At 43.0% G+C, this 26,772-nt stretch overlaps 2 protein-coding genes across 2 annotated transcripts in view; both read right to left on the bottom strand.

Moving 5' to 3' along the window:
- Positions 1–249, bottom strand: part of INTS8 (integrator complex subunit 8) — a 29,799-nt gene extending 29,550 nt beyond the window's left edge. The window contains exon 1 of the mRNA XM_010006508.1: positions 48–249. Within this exon, the coding sequence (XP_010004810.1) occupies positions 48–249 (202 nt within the window). The remainder of the gene's footprint in view (positions 1–47) is intronic.
- A 2,707-nt stretch (positions 250–2,956) lies between these two features.
- The window catches only part of LOC104396648 (neural-cadherin-like), a 39,824-nt gene continuing 16,008 nt past the window's right edge, over positions 2,957–26,772 (bottom strand). The window contains exons 15-34 of the mRNA XM_010006507.1: positions 25,486–25,613; positions 23,377–23,563; positions 23,074–23,217; positions 21,161–21,444; positions 18,607–20,224; positions 16,757–16,850; positions 15,799–15,983; positions 13,992–14,224; positions 12,372–12,649; positions 10,721–10,935; positions 10,265–10,392; positions 9,330–9,457; positions 9,057–9,189; positions 8,794–8,974; positions 8,220–8,386; positions 7,295–7,559; positions 6,535–6,715; positions 4,859–5,112; positions 3,808–3,962; positions 2,957–3,445 (exon numbers count right to left, since the gene is read on the bottom strand). Of these exons, the coding sequence (XP_010004809.1) occupies positions 3,053–3,445; positions 3,808–3,962; positions 4,859–5,112; positions 6,535–6,715; positions 7,295–7,559; positions 8,220–8,386; positions 8,794–8,974; positions 9,057–9,189; positions 9,330–9,457; positions 10,265–10,392; positions 10,721–10,935; positions 12,372–12,649; positions 13,992–14,224; positions 15,799–15,983; positions 16,757–16,850; positions 18,607–20,224; positions 21,161–21,444; positions 23,074–23,217; positions 23,377–23,563; positions 25,486–25,613 (5,351 nt within the window). The 3' untranslated portion in view covers positions 2,957–3,052. The remainder of the gene's footprint in view (positions 3,446–3,807; positions 3,963–4,858; positions 5,113–6,534; positions 6,716–7,294; positions 7,560–8,219; positions 8,387–8,793; positions 8,975–9,056; positions 9,190–9,329; positions 9,458–10,264; positions 10,393–10,720; positions 10,936–12,371; positions 12,650–13,991; positions 14,225–15,798; positions 15,984–16,756; positions 16,851–18,606; positions 20,225–21,160; positions 21,445–23,073; positions 23,218–23,376; positions 23,564–25,485; positions 25,614–26,772) is intronic.

The following is a 26,772-nucleotide window of genomic DNA, read 5'->3' as shown; positions in this document are numbered from 1 at the left end:
GGCGGAGCGGGGGCGCGTGCCGGTCCGGAGGCCCCGCCCGCCGGGACCTGGGACCTGGATCCCTCCGCCCGCCGGGGCCCGGGACGCGGATCCCTCCGCCCGCCGGTGAATTCCTCGCACGCTGTACCAAGAGCGCTGCCCAGCAGGTGTCAGCGCAGACGGAACACGGACCTCGTGCCCCAGGCCCTGCCGGGAGCAGCTCGGGCGGGTTTTCCCTCGGCTTTCCTTCATCCCGGGGCTGCTGCGCATCGCCACAGCCACAGCTCGTGCCGCGAGTCCTGCGTGGCCTCTCAGCCCATCCAGCCATAAACTTCCTGCCTTCTGCTCTACGTGACCCAGAGACAGGAGATCCGTCCTTTCCCCCCTTGTCCTCTGCTGCCTGTGTTACTTTGTGCCTCTGCTTGTTTGACGGGGAAAAAAAATAACAAAAATTACAGCTTCGCCTTTCCTGAGTCACTGTTTAATGCGTCTTTATGTTAAAAGTTCCCTTTCAGAATGTGAATTACAGAACAATCCTCTGGGAGGTCCCAGCTGGGCGGTCAGCACTACCTGCAGCACGTTGTTCAAATGAGCCTCTTTGGGAAGGGACAGGTTGCCAATGGTTATGCTTAGCTTTCCTTCATACAAAGTCCAGAAGAGGCAACTCAATAAAGAGCAATTAAAATGTCTTTGCAGCTCATGAGAATGTTCCAAGGGTTCAAGACTCTGAACAGTCTGACCCTTGCTGAAGTTCTGCAGCACAACTTATATCACATCCCCAGATGTACGAGGTTTTGCCGCTTCTTTACTTAGAAAGGAGGGAAAAATCACCTCAAGCAAGATGTGACTCTATTAATATAGCTACAATATTTATTTTTTGTCAATTTGTAAGAAAAATCGATTGCCAGCCATGTGAGAATGAGGTCAGTTATTAATTGAAATAAGTAAAATTGGGGGCAAAACCACATTGGGAAAAAAGAAAGATAATGTTACAGACACGCAGAATAAAAACAGGGTCCAGATAACAGTGAAACAGTGGGAATTGGACAGAAGCAGATTCCAGTGAGAGAAAAGCACTCCCCAAGTAGTCACAGCCCAGCCTTGAGACAGGCCTGCAGGATGGATGGAAGGGATGGAAAGGAGCACTCCCCACAGCCTATCTTGGTTACAGCCTTGAGCACTGCGGGGGAAAAACACTGAGTAATTGACATAACTGTATTAATGTATTAATGAGCCACTAGGATACTAAAATTCACACCCACAGGCTAGAGGGACCCCTGCTAACAAGCAGCCCCTCACTCTGAGCAGGTGCAGTGACACTGTTGAGCGCTGCCCCTTTCAGTGGAAGCGAGGGATTAGTGACCAATCCTGTGTGCCAGTGACACAACAGTGTTAGAGACAATGGTCCTTCTCACATTTTGGGGTATGAAAGTAGCACTGGGAGCTGCTGAGCCTACCTCCCTGCTCCCTTTTCTGCAGAACTGGATATTAAAGCAAACATCTTGACTGTGTGTGGATTGGCTTCTTGCACACTGGGACATGGACCCCACTTTTGGGACTTTGGCATGAAGGAGTAGCTCCTACTGACTCTTTGCTCCAAATCTCTCTAGTAAATACTAGTACTTTAGTATCCTTCAGAGACATACTTTTATGGAATCAACTCAGATTGTTTTACTCAGTTTGCATGGGTTTTTTGTTAAATTTTCAGTGTAAATTATACTTGTCTTAATAATAAAAATTTCCCTTCTAGTAAAAACTAATTTACATTTGCATTTTTCATTCCAAGTTAAATGACAATCAGTGGTGAAAGACTCAATTTAAAAGCCATATTTGTAAATTAAAGGAAGTGTAAACACTTTAATGTAAAAAAAAAAAAAAGTAGAATAGTTTTGTACTGGTAATTAAAAAAACACTGAGTAGAAAACAATTAAAAAAACGTTAGCACTTTGGAGCTTTCAAGCAGTCTCTAAGCACCTGGTAACATTCACACATCACCCCAGGCATTGGGAGTTGCCAATATTGCAGAGAGGTAAGAAAGAGAGAAAGTGAAAGAACAAAGTGATTTACAGATGGTCACAGAGCAGAGCATACCAAGTCGATGTTAGTTTTCAGAAGCTCCTGACTGCCTTTCCATGCTCAAACCAGTCCTTTTTTGGGAAGTGGGAGTAGATAAAGGGGAACAGGGCAGGTTTCTTATGCTTTCTGTTTTGAGGATCCCAGTTTTTACAATTACTGTCCTGATTGACAAAGATCAGTTCCAACTTTTGCCTGGATTCCCTTCTAGCTTCTCTTCACACCTGCTATCACCTTGTCTGTTTTCCACTTTGAAGAAGGGTTCCTCATGGAAAGCAGAGTTGGAAATAAAAGCTTACTGAATATTGATTTTTCCCAAGTCTGAAACCCACTTTTAAGAGCATAATGCTATTCAGAGCTTGGATCTTTCCACTATTTCTCCCTCTTTGCAGATAATTAGAAAAAGGGTCAGGCAGAAAAAGTGTCACATGGTTGAGCAGCCTGTAATGGTGAATGGGATGGTGTCTGTGATGGTGAAAGAAATCAGAAGGGTAAGACACAAGTTGACAAGAAAACCAGAAATTTAAAATGTTTTATATTTAACATTTGCAATTATTATTTCACAGTCTAAAATGAATGCAATTAAAAAAAAAAAAAAAAGTCCTACCCATTGCTATCCACCTGATAGTAGTCATATTAATACTAGGGAGAAAATAATTCAAGTTCTTGCATCCAGGACAATTCTAGTAAGTCACTGTGGTCTGCACAAATAAAAAGGGATATTATAATGCTATTCTATACAAATCCTACATTCCAAAGTTTTCAAGAAAAGTCATGCTTTAAAAGTCTCCACATTTCTACCATTAAATAACTGTACAGCGCATATAAAAAGACTGGATTATCACTTCTGGGAAAAGTGAGTGTATCATACGACTGTCACTAAAAACTCGCATCAAGTTAAGTGACTTGATGTACCTTATATATAAAAATGGGCATTTTTAAAAGTAGTGTCCACATGTCATGGCAGCATGTCAAGTTCCTTTAACTCCAGTTACAGGTGTTAATTTGGGACGTTATAGAGTTCTTTAAGCTTGTCAAACTTTGACCCCCACTCTTGAAGGCAATCATAATTTACATCTTCATCACCACAGAAGGAGTCTAACGAACTAAGGCTCCCTGCTAGAGAGCATTGCCCTTCTAAGCAGTAAAAATGAATAGTGTCGGCTGGAAGGCTCTGTAAATCATTGTCTGCATCCCAGATGATTTGAGAAACATATTCCTTGAAGTCTGGGATGCTGGTAACAGCTACTGTTGATTGTTTCTGATGTGCATGTTTTTGGAGGGAGTCTCTTTTTGGGCCGGCAGGTGTTCTGGAGTGTGGAGCAGCTGCCCTCAAGGAGAAGTGGGGAACAGTATGCAGAGGTTTCTTCAGTTCATCTATATCGTAAGCATTCTGGGGGGGTGGGAAAGAGAATGCAAATATCAGAAAGAAACAAAACAAAAATAACTGGGTTCAAAAAATATTTTAAAACTTAATTAAACACAAAACTGGATTATGTGAGTTTTGAAGAAAGGAGAGAGCCTAGTTCAGAGAGCTGAGTTCAGATCACACTGAATCCCTTTGAGTGGTAACAGTCTTCAGCTAAGCACGCTCAAAGGTGGCCACAGATGAGCATCATGAAAGGTACAGAGTGCATTGAAGCAGAAGCCTCTCACTCACAGTTAAAATAAAAGCCAATTGGATCAGGACAATAAAGAAATAGTCAGGGAAAATAAGGTTGGATTTGCAAAGACTGGATTGACGCTGCATCATACCTGGTCATGTTCTCCACCTCCTTCTTCATTATAATTGAACACATTTTCTCTAACATCCTCCCAGCTTTCACGCTCCTCAGGAATGTGGTAAATTCCTCCTTTCCGAAACCCTGAAGTTCCCCACTGACTCCACACTGTGTAGGAGACCAAGAGTGCTGGAAGAAATAAAGAGACGTATACGTTATCTGACCAAGTGCGATGCATGATAAATTAGTAATTATATGACTCCTGAGATATTCAATCAACTCTTAACTTGACAACCAAATTCCCAGGTAGAAATGCATAATTGTTAATATATAAAAACAACTTATAATTGGGAAAGTAAAGAATCATCTATGCATATTACATCATAAACTTCATTAAAAGGGTATTTTACTTACCTAAAGGAATCCATTTAAATAGAAGGCATTTTGGCCAGTCTCTGGCCTTTCACCAATCCTGAGTAAATAAGACACCCAAAGTAAGTAAAACACTGTTTTAATGAAGGTTACAAGTGTAATATAATAATGGAGTCTTTGCTAGTCTGAGATGTGTGTGCATTTTATCAATATGAGAAACAGTTTTGTGGTGTTATTAGCTTTTCAGCCAAAGTGTGCCTGAAACTGGATACACCATCTCTGCCTCACACTCTTCCTGAGGCTCTCCTGTTAAGATCATAAGCTTTTTAGAGAATGATCTCTGCCTTCCTAATCTGTGAGTAGCATGCACTATAGGTCCTACGTAATTCAAATGTAAGAGTTCAGGGCAAGCAGGGGTTTTAAGTTGATGTGGCTGCACACAGATTTGCCCACATAGATGGAAAGTTCTTATTTAAGAAGGACTGAAAATAAACTATTCTGAAATAAGTCCTAAATTTGCTTGAACTGGCTTAAAAGCATGTAAACTTAACTACATGCTGATACCAGTCTTTTAGCATTCTCACATGAACTCCCAGCTGGTGATCTGCAGAAAAAGTGAAATACTGATCACAATTTCCAAGGCTACAGCAGACTTGATTCAATAGAGCAAGGTACCAGAATAAAAAGAAAGAAAAAAGTACTTGCTTTCCTACCTAGGAAGACAAGGAGGCACATGCTGATTGCCAGAATAGAGCCAGAGCTGAGTCCAACAGGTCTTCCAGCCTTCACCTGGCTAATTTCACACCATTTTCCCTTGTAACCATCAGGGCACTGGCAGATAGTCTTGTCTTGGGATTGAGCCACACAGGTACCCCCATTCCTACAGGTCCAGTGTCCACAGGGTGATGGGGTACAGTGTCTGAGCCCTGTAAGGTTGTCAGTCACTTCTTCTTTCCCAGCTGGACACCTGAACAACAAAGGCAGAAGATACCTTTTAGGCAAGCAAAGTCCCTGGAGTGTTATGTTGGTTTTTTGCAAAGTTTTTTTACTATTTCTTTAAAGCCAATATTAAAATCTTGTCAAGCAAACCACAAATCCACATTGAGAGTATGAAATAGGTGTGAACTCTAACATAGTGATCTAGTAGGCTTATGAAAACATGAACACATGTTCTGCTTTCCCCATCTAGAAGATATGCAGAAGAGCTTCTCTCCATCCTTAAAAAAAGGAAGGAGTTTGTTAAAAAAAGCAAGGATTCTGTTTTGCTTCTGAACAGAATAACCCTTTTCTACAAACTTGTTCAAAACTCCCAGTAGGATGCCCGAGATCAATGGCTTTAGCACACACTTAGTATGAGCTTTGCAATGTTCATCTGAGCCTCTGCAAAAAAGATGTCAGTGACATCCTCAGAATGACCCATCTTGTCTTTTAGAACTTTAATTGGCAAATAAAGCGATTTCTTCTGATGTGTAATTGGAGAGGCCATACAAGAATATTGTAAGGAGCATAGACCTATAGACTTCCTTGCAATCTTCCTTGCAAGAAATATTAGTAAATAAATGAAAGAGCCTTCATATTGTTCTTTCACAAGTAGACTGAAGAAAGGAGTGTCCCAAGGCACGCACATAAGAACATCTCACAGCCTCTTTGAGCAATCACCATGTGTCAGAAATGCCAAATTTTGGCTGAACTGAAGGAATTCAGGTGGCTTCTTCTCCTAGTCCTGCATGTGTGTATGTTTTACTTCTTTAAAAGAAATGTCTGTATTTTTATTTGTATATTTTTATATATATTTTGAAAATTTTATTTAAAGAAAGGAACTAACTGCATAGGATTCCAGCTGGTGGGCTGTGATTCTGACCGTGGGCAGCCAATTTCAGAATCCAGTTTTGTAGACAGTTTTGTGACAGTCTGATTTTGAAACTCTCATTGTTTCATACAAAATAAAATTATTTTTTAACAAAAATATATGAAAATATATATTCTATATGTAATATATGTTGTATATATACATATTAAATTAATAACAAATATATAAATTAATAATAATATAATAAATGCTGTATCAGAAAATGTATTTTCACACAGAGAAGGAGAACCCAAAGCTTTTGCAATCCACCTTGTATCAAAGGGCCTTTCATTTCCTCTATGGCCTGTGATCTTCTCACCATGAAAAAATGGTGGAATAAATAGATTCCCTGTCAGACTTACAGGAAAAGACAAGTTTGTCCACAACGGGAGAGAGGTTGGAGAGCAGGATTTGTCCTTGGGATGCCCCTCTGTGACCAGCAGCAGTAGGGGGTTTCAGTGTTAAAGTGAGCTGCCTGAACTGAGGTAGAAAGAAAGACCTTCCCAACCACCCCTGGATGAAAACAAAAGCTTGATGTACCGGCATTCGTATTTTCTCCACAGGTCTACACAAAGGAAAGGGCTGTAACAGGGCTGGCTGCTGCAGGCACTGGAGTGGCATCCCATCGTGACACCTTGCCTCCTCAGAATGGAGCCAAACTCCGTGCTTTTGCCTTCCACCAGGAGCGGCTGGCCATTCAGCTGGACGTCCCTCATACAGCCTGCATCAAAGCACAGGAGCACACAGAGAAACAGGTTCAGTTAGTGACTTCCCCACCTCGAGCCCTGCCCCCGACATGTGCGGAACTCAGAGTATTGCAGAAAAATTAAAACATTAATTACACTGCTTATTAGTTTTATTCCAGAAGAAGAGCTACAGGAGATGTGTCTATGTGCCCTGGCTAGTCTACAGATAGACCATACTTCTCCAGGACAGCTTGGTTGTACCAATACAATAATTTAGCAGAACTGTGCTGTGAATGAGAACAGCTCCACTAAATTAATCTAGAGTTAAAATAGGATCTTTAAAGTAGGGCTGAATGAGAAGCAACAGAATCCAAAAAGCTGTCTTCTGTTGAGCCACAATCTCCAGTCCCAGTGCCCCACCTCAGGAAATGGAGATCGTACTGTGAATTGCCTTGCAAGCCTTCTCCTCCTACCAGGAAGTGTATATATTTCTCAAACTCTTCTGAGGCAAAAAGGGAGTGAAGATCACAGCATGGGTTTTAGACTCTCCAATACACCCAAACATGCCACTTTTAGGCTTTAATTCCCTCTGGGCAACCCATCATGTCACTGACCTTGGAAATCGCTCTCAGAAAGATTGGGAAGGCGGTTTCCTAGCACGATGCTTGCCCAATCCATTTCAAACCATCTGTTTGTACCCAAGACAGAGGTCACTTCTTGATCACCTCCACCACTGTTAATGCGCAGGGTAAATTCGTTGTTGTAGCGCTCCATGGTCAGAAGAACCCACTGGCCATTGTTTATACGCAATGTCCCCAGTCTCAGAGAGTGATTTTTGTCTCCTAAGCTGAAGTTAACGCTAAAGAAACCCTCAACAACCTAGAGGAAGACAAGAAAAACCTTTCATAACAGAAATGCACTTCTAAATGTTATTATACAGTTCTGCCTCAAGAAACGGACCTGAGTATTTTCAATGAAAACGGCACTCTTGTCTTTAAGTGCTTTATTCCCAGATAGAAATTACCACAAGAAAACTGCAGCTCCAGGAATAATAATGTATTTTCTTTATAGGCCACTCTTCTGACTCAGATGAACCTTTTCATCAGTCTTCTCCCTATTGATGTCTACCTCTAAGTCTTTCCAGCTCACTCTCCTGTTACAACTGGAACAATTTGACTCTCTTTAGCTAATATAATCCAGACAGCTGTTTTCAACAGCAACAACACTGTAGAGACAAGTTTTGTAGCCAGAGACAGAGAGAAGCAAAGGGAAAAGGCAAACAAGACAAAACAATCTTCCCCATTCACATGTATCACATGCACTCACTGTACTTCTTGCAGAGAAAGAACTGGAACCTGTGTTATGAAGGGGTTATTCTGAGATGGGCAACACGAATGAGAGTAGTTACCCTCACGTTAAAAGTTGTTGCTTTTTATTACATTAAAGTGTTCTTAATTGGAAACTGCATCCTTTTATTTTACTGGGGTACTCCAGAGCAAAGTAAGAGCACTGAAGCAGCCTGGCAGTTGGACTGCTCACCTCCAGTCGGATGTATCTGTTCCCATCTGCAGAGGCCAGGCTGAGGAGGGTGCTGTGGGAGATACGGGTGCGCACCATCAGCTGGATCTGGGTGCTGCGAGTGCTCAGGATGCGTCTCAGCTCATAGTGGATCCAACTGTCCCTTCCAAATGCCCACTCTGGAAGAACTACGTACACCACACACAAAACAAAACAGAACATCTCAGGAATTACTGTGCTCTCAGATCTCCACTGCTTGAGAATGAATCAGTTCTGAATGCCAGGATTTTAGTTCTTAAGAGGCTGTGACAACATAAAAAAGCATCAGGGAAATCACACCCCCACTGCAAATTAAGAGAAAAGAAGAAATCAAGGATACAGAATGTAGGTAGGAAAGGGACAATTACATAATGTCTCTAACACTATGCCTGTCAGAAGCGATACATTCTACCCAATCACTCCTATACTGAGCCAAATAACAAAGAGAATCTAGCATTTCTTCCAGTTAGTTTAGGCAATTGTTTAGTCCTGTGGTTAGTAACCCTCACTGTTAGAAAATAGGCACTTCCCATCTTCTCCCTAGAACGTGCAGTACCTTTTGCACAGGCTGGTCCAGCATATCCCGGGGAACAGTCACAGTGAAAGAAATTCCAACCACCAACACATTTGCCATGGACACCACATGAGGCCATCCCACTGCTCTGGCACATCTCATCCGTAAGGACACAGCCAGGGGCGCTGTTCAGGGATTCTGCAGGGTGCTCTAAATCGTAGACCTGGCAAGTGACACAGAAAAACGCCACATCAGGTGTCTGCAGCTAACAGCAGTTAACCCCAGACTGGTCTCAGCAGCCCTACCTTACTATCAACAACGAGATTGCGGATGCAGCCGATAAACCCTTTGAAGCGCCTTTGTGAACTGTGGAAGGGCAAAGTCCTCTTAACTCCACCCAGCTGCAGGGGCAGGTGGCCACTGAAGAGCTCACCCATGCTGAAGGCAAGAGAGGGAAAGAAGTAATTAGTGGCATGCAAAATACAGCAACTTGGCTGATATTTTTTCCCCCTTTTCCCTTGGCTCTTTTGAGTTATTATGTTTCCATTTATTGTTGATCCTTATTTTATTTTTTTTACCTTTGAGATCCCACTGTCTCTCCAGAGGCTTCACAGGTAGACAGATCCATTTGGGAGTTCTTCTTAATGACACTGTCATTGTCTCTAACTGAGACATTCACGCAGTGGTCAAGAATCAGCTTCACTTTCTAGAGAAAGGCATTATTTACAACTATAGCACCCAGAGATGTGGATACATTTTCATTACACATTTTCTTTCACTTAGTATAAGTGGGAATAGTAACTAGTAATTACAGTGCAGGAAACATTATTAAAATAATCAAACACTTTCACATACTAATCTGGAAGGTTACTGCACATGGTGTATAATTAAAAAGGCACAAAGAAGAAAAATCTGACTCATGGTAGAAGGGGGACGGAATTTTCTTGGAGTTTTCTGCCAAATCAGACTCCAGAGACACAACCTAGCAGAAGACACAATCTGCCAGGCTCCCCATCCCAGATCCTACACACACTTGTCTTATGGGGGAGTGGAAGGGGGAGCCTAGCAGATGTCTTGTATCAGCAAGATGTTCACAAAAGCAAGATGTTCCCTTACACAAAAGCATCTCTCTCCTTTGTGCTGCATGTCAAAAGGCACTTGGTGGACAGAGTTTCTCACTCCAAGAAATTAAGGATATTTCACTCCATCCGTACAGGAAACATTTAGCCCCTGGATTATCACAACTCTGTGATCAAAGTGATAGATAGGATAATTAGTCACAAAAATTTGCAGGGCCCATTTAAAAATTGGATCAGACTTCTCCAGGCCTCTTTCTGCTTCACTGGCTCAAGACTAAGGGGATGTCTCAGCTAACAAACTTCAATCCCTGCTGTTGCAGAGATGATGAAAGACTGATTGATGAGAGAGCTCTACAGAAGGGAGAAAATACTTAGGAGGGATAACTAGGTACATGAATTACTGCTTCTACAGGATTGTCCGTGTTTATACTCACCTTTCCATCATTTATAATTTTTATGTTGTGCCAGCGGCGATCTGCAACATTAACTTTTTGTGACAGCTGCAGGAAAAGCCCACCAGAGCTGTGGCTCAGGGTCAGTGATGGGATGCCTCCAGAGAGCTCTGCAAAGAAAAGACTCTTACTGGATACACACAAACCATGTTCCCACACAAACTCAGGTAAGTCAACAGTTGTAGTTAGGTTTTAGTTTCAGAAGTTCTTTAGCCAGTTAAAAAAAATCCAGCTTCTAACACAGGACACAAACTGGGCATGCTGGCACATCCTTTTGGATTCTCCTTTTTCTCCAAAACAAACTTTCCGAACCTTTTATTAAAAAAAAAAAAAAAAAAAAAAAAAAAAAAAAAAAAAAAAAAGCCTATCAACTAGTACTTTCAAAAAGTAGAACCTCAGCTTCACACAAAGAACAAATCCTCTCTGAAAGCTGCCCACCTAGTGCAATGAAATCTTCCCGTTCTCCAGGCTGCCCCCACACCACAGGCCCGTGGTACAACAAAAGGCCATCGGCGACTTCAGTGATGAACTCCAGGGAGATGTGGCTCTGGAAGCAAGGCTTAAGAGGAGGGAACCATGCATAACCAAAGCCTCTGAAGCTGTGTTTTGTCTGCTGGCAGTCTGGTCCGTGGAAATTTGCAGAACATTTGCATCTAGTAAACAAACAAACAAATAAATCCACTGTCCAAGCAGAAATTGCAAAGGGCTCTTCCCACAGTAAGGACTCTCCTCTTCAAACACAGGAGCCCATGTGGCTTAGGCTATAGTGCGGGTTAAGCACTAGCAAAACTCCCATCATGAAATGTTGCCTATTGACTTGTTTCTATATACACAACCTAGCTTTAATTCTAAATGATAGCATGTAATAATTCTGTGAACAAATGACAGACATGACATAATACACAAAGCACCTGAAAACCTCTAATCTCTTTAGCCAAGATAAGAAACCCACTTTTCACTAGGCTTATTTATCAGCTTGTTTAAAGACTTTATTATGTTGACAGGGAAAGCAAAAGAAAGGTGTGGGAAGGTAATACCACCCAGAAAAAGTGAGAAAAAGGATGGCAGCTGTAGATTTTGGTAACTTCACTCTTGCTGTAAGCTAATTTCTGATTTATTTCCTTTACACTAGGAAAAAATAGATGCTTGGGGTTGCTTCCTTAATACTCAGAGGATTCCATAGAAAAGAGTAATCACAACATGACACTAACAAAAAACTGTATGAGGAAACTAAAGGAGCCACAGAAATAGGCAGGAGAACAGGTAGAGAAACAGCTGGGCCCATATTTCTTAGATTCTGCATCCCACAGATTGCTAGTACCTAGTGAGAGCGGAGCTTCAGGGGTAGGATGCAGGAAAAGATCACTCAAAAAAACACTGAAAACTGAGCAGATGTAAGGAAGCCTCAGAGCTGGACAAATGCCAGGTGGCAGAGGTCACCAAAGGCTTCTGGGCAGCAACATTTCCCTGGTTGGTTACATCCAAGCAGCAATGGCAGGTGTAGATCTTTGCTATGACCAGGGCTTCTGCATCTTCAGTCTGAGTCCTGTCACCCGTATCAAGGGTCCTCAGAAAAGGCAGGAGAGTTGTTTCTGATTTCCTATGTTAGGATGACTATTTTTTAAGCAAACATGCTCAAGGCTTGCCTTCTGGAAGGAGACCAGGCTCATTCTGAGCTACTACAGTCCCATCATTTTTTTCACCTTCATACTATTTTGTCTATGACATGTCATTTCTGGATTAACAAAAAAATGAGGCAAGGCATGTGGGGAAGAGGTTATTATGTGACACGATTTAAATGCTTAACAATGTGAAGGTAGCCTGCACAAAACAAGAGCATTTTGAAGGATGACATTAAAGGAACCAGTGCAGCCTGCAAACTTCCCAAGGCTTTTCCAGAGACTATGATGAACCTAAGTACCTACCTGAAAACAGACATTTGTTTGCAAGGTCTGTGTGTGAATTATAACAAAGTTCAGATCTGCCACAGTGAGAAGACATACAGTGATGCCTTCTAAAGCTTCCAGTCCTCCTCCTTACAGACTGAATAGAAGCATTTTGTTTGCACACCAGACAAAGCTTTACCAACCTGTAGCCCAAGTCAGTATCCATGCATGTGCCACCATTGAGACAAGGGTTTGTCTGGTATGAGGAGCAGGAGAGGTGAGGACTCTCCCTAGCTGCACAGCCACAGTGGGCACGACTCAGGACTGTCACAGACACCAGTGAAACGCTTCCAGCTGTGGTTATTGTTGGCAGATGAGTTTGCTCATGCTTGCTGATGCATCCGCTGCTATGAGAGCAGTTTGCAGTCACACATTCATCAATGCCAATCTGGGTGATATTTATATCCAAGATGTTTTCCAGCTGTGGAGAACAACTAGTTGCATTCATCTGACTTTTCCACAGAGAAAAAGTTCACAAATGACAGCCACGAAAAGCCCAAGTCTTATGTATTATCAAAACTTACTGCTGTGCCACTTCCAACATCTATCTCACTCTACCCAGTCTAAGGCAGCTCAGGCTGGCACCTGCTAAGGCTGAAGCCTTGTTAAGCCAATTATAGTGCAAGCGAGCACTTAGAAGACAAAAACAGTCATATCATAAACTGAGTTGATACATTTTAATGTCTGATGGTTATGGTTGATTACTCACATAGCCATTTGTCATTTTATCTTGGACTTCTGTCTTTAAAATCTTCGGAAGGGTGGGCCTTTTCTGGCCAGAGTGAGTTGTTACTGCACCACTGATTCTAAACATAATTCTTATTTCATGCCCTGGGTACCAACAGACACATTTCCAAAAGGGTGAGTCATTTCAATTCACTTCACTCAAAACTTTTTTTTTTTTTCACCTCCCAAGAGGGGCAGGGACTTTACTAAATTGTCAATGCACATTCCCAACCTGTTTTTCCTCTGGAGAATGGTTATTTTACTGATTTGCCTTCTTAACTTAGAAAGTTGGAACTTTTGACCGGTTTGTGAGTTTCAGCTACAGAATGTTTCTGTGCAGACGACTATAAATTGAAATATTAAGACACCATTTAGAAAGGCAACACCCAAACACATAGACTGTAAGTCTTTTCAATAGCAAAAACATGTTCACATTTCTAAAAGCTGTTTGTATCTCAGTGACTTACCCTGTACTTATCAGCTGGCTTTTAAAACATTCATATTTGAAACTTGTAATACAAATGCTTAAGGACAGTTCAACTGTTTGTATCCTGGCCTGCAACAAAGGAAGTGTGGCCAGCAGGTCAAGGGAAAGGTTCCCTCTCTACTCCACTCTCACAAGACCCCACCTGGAGAACTGTGCTCAGCTTTAAACTGGAAGCAGGTAGATTTAGGTTAGACATTAGGAAGAAAGTCTTTAGTGTGAGGATGGTGAGACACTGGCCCAGGTTGCCCAGGGAAGCTGTGGATGCCCCCTCTCTGGAATTGTTCAAAGCCAGATTGGATGTGGCTTTGAGCAACCTGATCTAGTGGGAGGTGTCCCTGCCCATGACGGGAGGTTGGAACTAGATGATTTTTAAGGCCCCTTCCAACCCAAACCATTCTACAATCCTATCATCAGTGGTAAAAACGATCCATCTTTCTCACACATTACTCCCTCTGTCATTCTAAGTGCACACATTCACTAGGCAATGGATATTATCTGAATAGATAGAATGAGAAGATACTGTGGTTTCATATGTAGTTTGGATACTTACCCATGCTCTGGAGGCAGCTACATTGCCATTAAGTTTTTCTGCTTTATAATAAGGTGGACCGTAAACTGCAAACCAAACATCAACTCCTTGGGTTTGATTTGGACTATTTAACACACTGAACATGTGAACATTTTCTAGTTGGACTGGTATAATTTCTGAAAGCAGCTTCTTCATCTGGTAGTATTTACTCTGTTTTTCAGGGGGCTGGGATATAAACTCCTCTGGAGTGATATCTGTAATAGAAGTTAAAAGCTTGACAAACACATATCTTGTAACTGCTGCAGCAATAACAGAGAGAAGCACCACAGAATAATATTAAGGTTGTAGAAAATGCATTAATCTGCAAATTCAAGAGTATTTGCATTTTAGGTTCTGAAATTTTCCATGTTAGCTTCTGCTCAGGGTTTCTGTTCTGAAGCTTTTTGACTTTTATTAATTCAACATTTTTAAAAAATCTTTTAAATCAGAAACAAGTTTAAGAAGATTTTATTTTTCCACAAAGATTGGCACAATTTGGTGAATTTCAGGCAGCCACTTGTTCAAAAAAAGTTTTTTTTTCTGAAATATAAATTGCAGTTTTGTTAAAAAGTTGGTGTAGAAATCTTACACCTATTTTTTTGCATCAGACAAGCATTTCTTGCTTTTTTCTCCAGAGAAGTGGCTTCAAATGCTGTGTCAGAGGACCATGCAAAATGTATTTTCAAACCCTTATCCAGAAAACTATTAACTCTCATCCCATTTCTAAGGGCGTTAGAATTACCAGTAACACAACAGTAACACTGAAGAGGTAGATTTCAGAATTATGATCCTAATGTGTTTCATAGAATCATAGAATCATAGGGGCTGGAAGGGACCTCGAAAGATCGTCTAGTCCAACCCCCCTGCCAGAGCAGGGTCACCTAGAGTACATCACACAGGAACGCATCCAGGTGGGTTTTGAATGTCTCCAGTGAGGGAGACTCCACAACCTCCCTGGGCAGTCTGTTCCAGTGCTCTGTCACTCTTACAGTAAAAATTTTTTTTCGGATATTCACCTTGAACCTCCTATGCTCCAATTTGTTCCCATTACCCCTTGTCCTATCACTGGTCATCACTGAGAAAAGCCTAACTCCGTCCCCCTGACACTCACCCCTTATATATTTGTAAACATTGATGAGGTCACCCCTCAGTCTCCTTTTCTCCAAGCTAAAGAGACCCAGCTCCCTCAGCCTTTCCTCATAAGGGAGATGTTCCACTCCCTTCATCATCTTTGTAGCTCTGCGCTGGACTCTTTCGAGCAGTTCCCTGTCCTTCTTGAACTGAGGGGCCCAGAACTGGACAAAATATTCCAGATGCGGCCTCACCAATGCAGAATAGAGGGGGAGGAGAACCCCTCTTGACCGACTAACCACACCTTTTCTAATGCACCCCAGGATGCCATTGGCCTTCTTGGCCACAAGGGCACATTGCTGGCTCATGGTCATCCTCCTGTCTACCAGGACCCCCAGGTCTCTTTCACCTACACAACTCTCCAGCAGTTCAGCCCCCAACCTGTACTGGGACATGGTGTTGTTCTTCCCCAAGTGCAAAACTCTACACTTCCCCTTGTTGAATTTCATCATGTTTCTCCCCGCCCAACTCTCCAGCCTATCTAAGTCTCTCTGAATGGCAGCACAGCCTTCTGGTGTGTCAGCCACTCCTCCCAGCTTAGTGTCATCAGCAAACTTGCTGAGGGTACATTCTATACCCTCATCCAGGTCGTTGATGAAGATGTTGAACAACATCTGTTCAACACTGTTGAACAACAGTGTTTCATGACACTGCTTACCTTTTATTCGTAGAGAACCAGCATTATGGAGGGCATCATCTTTGATTTCCTTCACTATAACCTTTACGGTTGAGACAACATCTGGCCAGACTCCATCAATGACTCTAACTTTTATGTTGTATGTTCCTGGTGGGCTGCCTTCTTTAATAGTCAGCAAACCTGAGTTCTTGTTAAGGATAAAGTACCTGTAATAAGGGTTAAGCCAAGGAACAATGTATGAGAAGTTCAAAAGCTAAGAAGCAATTATAATCACTGCTGTTGTTTTCTCATCCACTTTATTTTGGGGAAGTTATCAAAGAAAGTAGATGTCTTCCCCCATGAAAGGTCAGGGCAGAATAGAACTTTTTAACATTGCCTCTGTTGGCTCCTAAAGACTCTTCACCAGTATGGCAAGAAGGTTTCTTCCTGATTCTATGCCATATTAACTGTGTAGGAAGACTCAGGCTACTATAGCCATCATTTTAGAAACAGTGCAAACTCCTAGTTTAGATAAATTCATTGAGACTGACACCTCTGCCAAAACCTCCAAATGCCACATGTACATCTCAGCCCTGGTCACAGTCCAGGCACTTTGGTTTGAACACATCTAATATAAATAAGGTCTTAAATCCAGTGGTGACACAGAAACATCAATTCTGCAAGAGCTCGGATGAAGGAGGGTGGAAGTCAGTGGGTATTTCTTCTCTAGTGGGTCACTGACACTGATTAAGGGCAGGACTGTTAATAAAAATTTGGAAGTGTTCTAGTCCATCAGGAAATGGAAAGCAGCCCAGTTTGGCATACATTTTACTTACTGGGACCTCATACTCAGAACAGCTTTTGGAGAGCTACAAACAAGCATCTAACAAAATTCTTTTGCCCACTTGTTTTAAAAAAAAAAAGCCGGTTTAAATATGATCTTGCGTGTGCACAAGTCTTTCATACACCTCACCCCACTCCTGTTTATCTCTCCAAATACCTTGATGTTTTCCCTTCAAATTGGTAGATTTTGCGATCCCAATCATCATCATCAGGGGCAGGGACCTTGCCCAGTACAGTTGTGGGTAGGATACCTAAAACAACATTGCATGTAAGTGGCATGCTCAGGCATCTCACACAAACACAAACAAGTTGGCCATTCAAGTTTACTGTTTTAAGTCTAAAACATCTACAAAAATAGTTGTGATGGTTCCTGAGATATGTACACCAGCTGCAAATTCCACATGGCATCCTGCTTATCCTGTTTGCTGTACAGCTACATGATTTAATTCAACATCTGGCTGCAATGAAAAGCAGATGAGAAGGAAAAAAGACAAGCCACCTCTGAGGAAAGATGTAAGAGATACTCAGAAACAACATCAGAATTACTCATTTTCACTATTTTGGCTGCAGTATTCAACCAGCTCACAGAGCAGTTTAGACAGGGACTGCAGTTTGGCAGGTTAAACAATACAATTTGGAGGAAATTACAGCAAGATAGAGAGGATGTCCAAAGTACAGTCACCAGACTTAATTTGAGTAGATGGTGAATCTTTGGGGTGAGATGGAAAGCAGCATGTATACTCTTAGCAAAGCTCACAAATGAATATTTCATTGTTTTACAGAAGCTATTTCTGAACTGAAAACTCCACAGATATCTGAATGAATATATCTACAGAGTAGAGATTCAAGGATGCACTAAAAAGAGGAAAAAAAGTGAGACTTCACCTTGTGGAAAGGAACAGCACAAACCCTGACAACTGTGGGACTGCTGTGCAAAAAGGAAAGTGCACCCTGCCTGCAGCTGTGGCAACATTCATTGGATATTTTGCAGGAGCCACACACAGGGTGCCCTGGAGTCTGGCTCTCACATTATATGAATATAACATACAACATGATAGTAGCCTTTTGATTCTGTCTCTCCTTAGTATTTTAAATAACCAAAGATCTGAGGACTTCAAGAGACCTTCCCAGAAATTAACAGCACAGATTAGCTTAACTTTTAACAAGGCAACTAAAAGGGAATTCAGGCTCAGTGAAAAGATCTGGTACTTAGGCTGCAGGCAGAGTTTCTCATGAAACAGCAATGAGACTTGGTTTCAACTTTACAAGAAGCTGAACTTGAGACTAAGCACACCACAGGCAGAACAACATGTCAGTGCAAAAAACTGGTCAACAGCATCTACACAGAAGTAGTTCCGAGTGTGCCCAGAACAGACAACCTATTTAACGTGCTATCAAACCATAGGATACACAGCAGAGTAGAGGAAGAGGAAGAAATGACCTGAGCCTCCACGATTGCTAGCATCTCAGGAACTTTTAATCTGTGTGGTTTATTTTGCTGTTGAGCATATTTTTGATCTGTGTGGTTTATTTTTTGTTGAGTGTATTATGTGGGGGCCCTGGATCACAAGAGAACTGCTAGCTAATTGCCAAAGCAAGATGGGAAAGGTGGCTTGGCTCCTCTCACACTGCCTGCAGACAACATGCACAGAAAAGCCCCCCATACCAGTACTTGCCAGCTTAAGGCTTATATGAATATCTCAGGCAGTTTACATGTTAGTTCATCTAAGAGTATTCACTAAAACTGGATTCAGTCTGCAGGAGGAAAAAGGTTTCAGGAGGAGGAAGAAGGTTATCAGCATTTAAACTCATGACTTTGCAGCAACATCATGAATTTCGTTAACATTTTTCCCCTGAAATGTTCGTGCTGCTGGAAAACTGCATCTGAAAACAGGAGATCATTACACACACCCCTACTCAAATTTTAGCTTCTGTGGACAGAGTCCTCGTGTGTATCTCTCTGGCCTCACTGTTACACCTGGAAGTAAGGATCAGGCAGCAATTTACCATCATAGCTGTAAATGAGACACTCCATGTGGCCAGGGGAATGCGGGTGATCGTTTTGGTCCCCGATATTCACGGTCAGCGTGTTCGTGGAGCTCATGGGCGGGATCCCGCTGTCCGTGATCAGGATGGGCAGGTAGAACACCTTGTCCACTTCCCTGTCAAAGGTGCGCAGCGCGGTCAGCAAGGCACTGCCGTTGTGGAGGTCCTGCAAGTCGAAGTTAGTCAGACTATCAAAATCACTGAGAAGCTGGAAGGAGAAAGGGGCTCCGTTAGCAGCAGTGTCTCGGTCCTTAGCGTACAGCAAAGTAGAGGTCTCATTCATTTGGACAGCCTGTGGAGAAGCTGTGTTTTCCCAGACCACTGGGTTATAATGAGCCTCAAACTCTGGCCCGTTATCATTTATGTCCTGCAGAGTCACTAAAACAGTGGCACTGCCACTCAGAGGGGGCTGCCCCATATCAGTGGCAATGACAATGAGCTGGTAGTGTGTTACTGTCTCATGATCCAGCAGTCCTGCAACCATCACCCACCCATCGCTAGCCACTGAGAACTTGCCACCTGGATCAGACTTGTTTAGCAGGTGGAAAGAAAACCTTCCGTTCAGGCCAGAATCCAAATCAACAGCAGAAACCTGGACAACTTTGGTGCCAAGAGGTGCATCTTCCCCCAGTGCAGCCACTTCATAGAACTGGGGGTAGAAGACAGGAGCATGGTCATTGGCATCCTCCACATAGATCACACAGTGAGCGATGCTGAAGAAATTCATGTCCTCTGCTTTCACAGTCAAATTGAACACCCTCTCATGAGGCTTCTCAAAGTCAATCTGCTTCCGTAGACGGATAAACCCACAGTTGTTGACTTCATCTGTCTCTATGGAGAACTTGCGGTCATTGTCTCCATCAAGGATGCTGAACGTCACCATGGCATTTTCTCCCTCATCTCTGTCCATGGCAGACACCACTGCAACCTCAGTGTTAATACTCGCATTCTCAGAGACAAATGCAGTGTAGATCCTTTGCAGGAAGACTGGAGCATGATCGTTCACATCAGTCACCAAAATAGTGGCGGTGCCTGTCCCAGTGAGCCCTCCTCCATCTCTGGCCTCAACCACCACTACGTACTTGTCTTCCTTCTCCCGATCCAGGGACCCAAGCACTGTATAGATGGTGCCACTAACTGAGTCAATTGAGAACAAGTTCAGATTAATTTCATTCTGGACATTCTGAATGATGCTGTATGTTAGCACAGCATTTGTGCCAGCGTTTGGGTCATCGAGGTCCACTGCTGTCATTTCCATGACAGACGTTTCTGCTGGAGAATCCTCAGGGACATAGCCCATGAAACAGCCATCCAGCACACAGAGGAAAAGGGGTGCATTGTCATTCACATCCTTCACCTCTATGATCACATCTGCAAAGCCAGTCAGGCCCTCTCCACCCTCATCCGTTGCGAGAACAAGGAAGCGCCACGTCGATCGCTTCTCATGGTCCAACCTTTTATTTGCACTGATCTCACCCGTGTTCTCATTGATGCTGAATTCACTGCTGGCCCCCTGCCCGTGCAGAGAATAGTTAATGGCATTTTGATCAGCTGCTTGGTCAGGGTCTGCTGCAGAAACCTGGAACAAGCCACAGCAGTCAAGTGTTTATGTGAAAGAAGAGGGGAAACGACTGTTTCTATATTGATGGTGGTTGGTATCGTGCAGGCTAAATAAACACTGCATTTTATCAGCAAACATCTATTGGTTTGAGTAATTCAGGTCAAGTCCTCTTTCAATAAACATAATGCACAGCCTAGAGAAACAAAAAGATCCGTTTAGACAAACTAATGCATTCTGCTTCCCAGTACATTTGGGAAAGAAGAAATAACTGCAGGGAGAACCAAGTGGAAGTAATAACAGATCTGCTGAGCAAATGTTTCCTGTAGAACTCTTCAGAGCTGGACAAAAAAAGGCAAACGGGGGCTGTTTCTCTCCAAGTGCACAGAAGGCTGTGAAAATGTGGTGGCCATACATCCAAGCTGATTTATCAGCACAGGCCAGAGAGACCTCCCAGCCCCTGATTTGCATCCATGGATTGTTTAGGAGACTGCTACTTGGGCCAGCCAAGAAGTCCTCATGCCAGGGACTGCTCTAACAACAAAACAATGAAGATGATCAAGTTCCAGAGGCAAAGAACAATCCCTGGTAATGTTCATTTGATAGTATAAATGTAGCCACAGAGTCTGTGACTTAAATGCATGAGGTACATGTATGCTTATACAGTTACTGAAAACATGCTAACTGCTTTGCAAAGGAAAGCCATCACATTTTTCAACATCTAGAATAATAGAATCATTTAGGTTGGAAAAGACCTTTAAGATCACAGAGTCCAACCATTATTTTTGCTGGTCAAGGGAGCAAGTCTATTAAACAAATTCAACTGGGCTTTCTTTATTCTCTTCCCTACAGGTAGTTGCTAGCTAAATTCTAATGCCAGGGCTCATCCACCCTAAAGAAACTATATTTTTGATTTCTGTGAATGGCTGGGATTGAGCTTTGTGCCTACTGTTTTACCTTTAGGACAAGTACAGGCAGATCTGTGAGCTCCTCTAAGACACTGCCCTGGTATTCGTTTTGAGTGAAAACTGGTGCTTCATCATTCTTATTGACAACATTGATGATGACAAGAGTGTGGTTTTCCCATTTTCCATCAGAAGCTACAAGGCGGAGCTCGTAACGTTGTTCTTGTTCATAATCCAGAGGCTGAGCGATGAAGACAGTTCCAACCTCAGGTTCCACATCAAAAACTCCTTTTGCATTTCCTGATGTGATCTGATACCTTAGTTTGGCATTTGCACCTGCAATATAAAGCACATGACTGTCCCCTCTCTGAATGCTCACTCCAGCTACCCACAGTGGGCATGTATCCAAGAGAGACCTCGTTTGCCCAGAGTGTTGCAAACAAGTCTCTTTGCAAATGAGCGTGTGGGAGATTACACAGCCACAGCCACAAACAGAATGATCTGTGTATCTCATTTGAAGAGGTTGTGTATGGTAGATTGGGGTTGGGTCTGCCTTTGTATCCACAAATATAATTTCCAGACACAGACAAGCACCTGTTTATTAACAATGAAGGAATCATGTGCCTCTCATTTATTTTGCATTCATTTGCCAATAAGAAAAAGGTAACATACTATTAAAATACTGGAAGCTATTTTTTCCTAATGTTTCCTAAGCATCCCATTTCAGGCGCCAACAATCCTTGAATTATTTTTTTTTACCACTGGATGGTGCTAAAATACAACAGAAATCCTCTATTTTGAGCAATCATTCCTCTCAGAAGAACACTGTAGGTGTACAACAGCAGTTGTTTAACTGCTGCAAAACTTTTAGCAATTAAAAAAATTGAATTGTTTGGTTCTTCAGGTCTACTTACTTGAAAAGGGGAAAAAAATGACACTGCATTCAAGGACAAAAAGCAATTTCCCAAATTATATAGAGGAACTGCTAGGAACACAAAGAATGTTCAGCATTTCAAGTTGTGAGTCATCTGTGGATGAGAAAACTAGAGCAACATGGATGGCAAGAAAGTCAAAAGGCTGTTCTCAGCACTGTTTTGTGCTTGGAAGAGCCTGGCTGCCTTTGCCTTCAGCACCACTTGCTAGCTGCTTTTGCCTATTCCTCTCAAGGGCAGCAGTCACGTTTAAATGACCTCTTTTCTTCTCCACCACAGGCCCTGAGGGGCACACAAGCACTGCCACCAAAAGGGATGGTCGACTCCCGTCTGCTCCCAGCAACATGTTTCTCTGGTGCTCATTTGGGCTCTGTCACCAATGAACCCACTTGCTGTTTTTTTAACAACAGGTTTCTTTTTCCTCCAGCAACTTGAGATGGACCAACTGATAAAAGGAGCAAAAGAGCCCCTGCAGACGCAACGAAGGGAACTGGCTGGTGGTTGGTATTATTGGAGTGGCTCAGCGGTTCCACATCATGAGAGCTGCCTTGTTGCTCCCTTCTCCCTGCTTTCATTTCTGGCCAATGTCAGCTCACATTTTCTACTGTGTGACAAATTCTTCCACAAGCAGATTCAACTCATTAACTCATGAAAAAGCTCACAGGTTTGGTTTTCTTGCAACAGGAATAAGTAAAACTGGCTCACAGGCAACTCTGGAAAGCACAGGAGTCAGCACAAGATAAGCACGTGCTCAGGAGTGAGTTTTTATGTTACCTCCTCTGAAGTTACAGCAGGGTTGTGACTCCAGGTGATTTCATTTTGCCCCAAAGAGGCTGCCAGCTAACTTAACCTCTGCACTGCCAACCCAAGCACCTAATGAAAGAAATGCTGCTGTATGCCTAGAACTTGACTCCTCACTTTTACAAATCTCCTGAATGCAGAGATTTGTTTGCCCAAGAGGCAGCCCTATGCACAACACAGAGTAACACAAAGAAGACTTACAGAGAAGGACGTGCCGGGCAGATGTACTCACCTTCATCTTCATCATCTGCTGTTGCTGTCACAACAGGACTTCCAACATCCCTGTCCTCATCTATGCTGACCTCATACACTGACCGAGGAAATGCTGGAGCATTGTCATTCACATCACTGACAAAAATCCTTACGTAGGCTGTGTCTAAGGAGGAGATGCAAGAGGAACATGCAGACTAGAAATTGCAGAAGTGAAACACCTTGGTGTATTACAGACAACTCACATGCCCCTCAAGTCCAGCAAAACTGAGGAACCCATTATCTGATATATTTTGCCCAATATATAATTCCTTACTAGTTTTACCTGTGTTGGGCTGCCCATGAACACCAGGTCTAGCAGATTCTGAAGAGTCCTGAGACTGAACTTCAATCAAATAAGAGGCTCTTTTCTCTCTATCAAAAGATGCGTAGGTGGAAATAATTCCTGTCTCAGGCTCAATGGTGAAGAACTGGTAATCCTCACTAGCATCTTTCAATATTAAGTAGTGAACCTAAAAAGGAAATAGTTAGGAGAGGTTGCATTTTCCACTTTCATTTGTATGCCCAAGTGCCAAGAGCTCCCCCTTCCCCAGTAGCCTCCTGGGGCTGCCAGCTAAGTAGCAAGGCTCCAAGTTTTTTGTAGTCTTTTTTTGCACCTGGGTTGGGGCAATCCCAAGCAAAAATATAGGCTGGGTAGAGGTTGGATGGGTAACAGTCCGGAGAAGGACTTAGGGGTGATGGTGGATGAGAAGCTCAACATGAGCCAGCAATCTGTGCCTGCAGCCCAGAAGGCCAACCATGTCCTGGGCTCCATCAAAGAAGCATGGCCAGTAGGTCAAGGGAGGTGATCCTGCCCCTTTACATGGCTCTTGTGAGACCCCACCTCGAGTACTGTGTCCAATTCTGAAGCCCCAACATAAGAAGGACATGGAGCTCATGTTGAGAGTTCAGGGGAGGGCCATGAAGATGATTCAAAGGCTGGAGCACCTCTCCTACAAAGACAGGCTGAGTGAGTTTGGGCTGTTCAGCCTGGAGAAGAGAAAGCTCTGGGGGGACATCATAGCAGCCTTCCAGTACCTGAAGGGGCTGCAGAAAAGCTGGGGAGGGGCTTCTTCCAAGGGCTTGTAGTGAGACGACATGGGATAATGGATCAAAACTAGAAGAGTGGAGATTTAGGTTAGACATTATGAGGAAATTCTTTAGTGTGAGGATGGTGAGACATTGGCCCAGGACGCCCAGGGAACTTGTGCAACATCCATCCCTGGAAGTGTTCAAGGCCAGGTTGGATGGGGCTTGAAGCAACCTAGTCTAGTGTGAGGTGTCCCTGCCCATGGGAGGGAGGGTGAAACTAGATGATCTTCAAGGTCTTTTCCAACTCAAACCATTCTATGATTCCATGAAACAAACTTTCCCTAGAATTGTCCAAGAGAAGAACAGCTGTACCAATCATATCAAAGCCCACCAAGCCCAGTATCAAATCTCCAACGCTGGAGATAACAGATAACTGTTAAGAGAGATCATGAATGACAGAAGGACAGAGAAAGTATGGAATGACATCTTTGCTGGTGTCTTCCCAGCTTCTAGCAACCCACTGGCCTTCTGATCTCAAAAAAATATATAAAAATGGGGTTAACTGAAGAATTTGGGTCCTGTTCAACAAGACTGAACAAATAAAAACATCCACTGATGAAAGCGATCAATTTTTTCCCTTTAACAAAGGTTTGCCTTCCTCCTCTGAAAAAAACACTTCCACCCCCACCTCCAAGTCATGCCTGGTCACTGCCAGGCAGTTCTACCACACAGATGGCTTTTCAGAAATTGCAAAATGGAAGTTACAAAACAGCAAATCTCTACCAGCCAGAGGTCTCTCCCAGAAGGGCTAGGACGATTTTTGGAAAAGGCTCAGGAAAATGCTCAGAAAAATAGCTATTTCCTTCATAACACTGCTTTTTCCTATGATTAGTTCATTATGACAATGATGGTCAAAGGTTGGTTTGACCAACCATTTCACCAGTGATGGTGAAATGAAAAGTTATTTAATTGATCATACTTAAATATCTGTATTTAGCTGACCATAATCACTGCTGGTCAATTAAACAATGAGCTGAAGAGGCAAGAGTTTAGAAACATGTTCTGCAGCCAACTCCACTTGCCTTGTCATGGGAGCAACCGTGAGAATCACATAGTGGTGCTCTGTCATGGTTCCTGGATCAGGATGAACTGCTATGACACAGGATCCCAAGACCATGAACACCATCTTCTCTCCCCACATCCCATATTATGCACATCTGGCATATGCTAGACAGATGCTTGACGAGTGCTGTAGGAAGTGCTTGTGGCTCATTACCCTGTCATCTGCTCTTTGTGCACTCTCACTGATTAGAGTACTAAAACTTGCCTATTGGGAGGAAAAGAATTGGATGTAAGGTCTAACCTCTCCATGTAGGCCAGAGTCCAAGTCCGTAGCTAACACCTGAACTACAGATGTGCCAACATCAGCTCCTTCTGGCACAGACACCTCATAGTTAGAAGACGTGAAGAATGGAACATTATCGTTGACATCTGCAAAAGGAGGTGACAGGGACCATGGTGAGAAAATGTTTGAAATCTTTTTTTTCACTGTTTGTTTTTCTTTTCCCCCACAATTGTGATTTTGGTTTGAGAAAGAACTCACATTGTTCACAGTAAGAAGCAATCCTGCTTTCAGTCTTCCCATTTTCATGGTAGCTGTCAGAAGGCATTTTATAGACATTGAGCAGTTTCTGCGAGACAGTGGCCTAATCCCTGCTAAGATACTAGCTAACAATTTGACCACAGATCTCCTTATAACAAGTCCCTGAATGCCAGAGCCAGGAGACCTTCATTCACAGTCTGTAAAGAGCTGGTTATCTACATCAGTAGTTAATGTAAGCATTTTATGAAAGACTGATTAACATGCAATGGAAATTAAAATTGTAGAGTCTATAGAGTTGGCAAGGAAGGTGCGTAAAACAGTCTTCCTGGCCTTTGCAGGGCAGCACAGTCAGTTGTGTTAGGCTGTAGGGCCTAATGGTTATTTAAGATGCACTTGCACATTAGCCTCATTTAACTACAGGCCGATGTCCAAAGTAAGTATGCTGATCTTCTCACTCTTGTCATCCTGCTCTAAGCCATGGGATCCCCCTTCCCATGAGCTGGATCAGGTAGCTGCACGTCAACAGTGCTCTGAGAGAAGACTGACTTTCTGGAGAGAACAGGGGCAGCTGATCTGACAAGTAGCCTGATCCAACACAAAGCACATGGTGAGATCCCAGAGGGGAAGGAAGGCCCTGGTACTGGCCTTCTGCAGCCAGCTCAGGTGAGGCACCATGCAAAGCCACACTAAGCTTATGTCAGCACTGGTCTTGCTTCTCATCCTTGCCTGACCCCTGTAGAGAGGTAAACTGGAAAAGGTATGTCCAGTGTTTTGAACGGCCAGTTTCTAACACGTTTCCTCCCTCAAACTGCTGTGTAGGAGCAGATGAGCTCAAAGAACAGGCAGGGGAACTATGACAGCACTGACTTGGGTCTGTTTGAACTGCTCCGGAATCACATCATCCTGCTCAACCCATGACAAATCAGTCCAGTGTTCCTCTGTCTGTAAGGCAACAATACCCAGAAATGCTGCATAGTCCCCTATACCTTATTGCACTTTTCACAGTTTAACAGCTACATTTTAAGAAAGTAATTTTCTTGTGGCACA

Source organism: Chaetura pelagica, unplaced genomic scaffold, assembly GCF_000747805.2.
Source record: "Chaetura pelagica isolate M959 unplaced genomic scaffold, ChaPel_1.0 scaffold76, whole genome shotgun sequence".
NCBI classification, from domain to species: domain Eukaryota; kingdom Metazoa; phylum Chordata; class Aves; order Apodiformes; family Apodidae; genus Chaetura; species Chaetura pelagica.
Note: the sequence above shows the minus strand (reverse complement) of the source record. Positions and strands in the feature narration are given on the sequence as shown.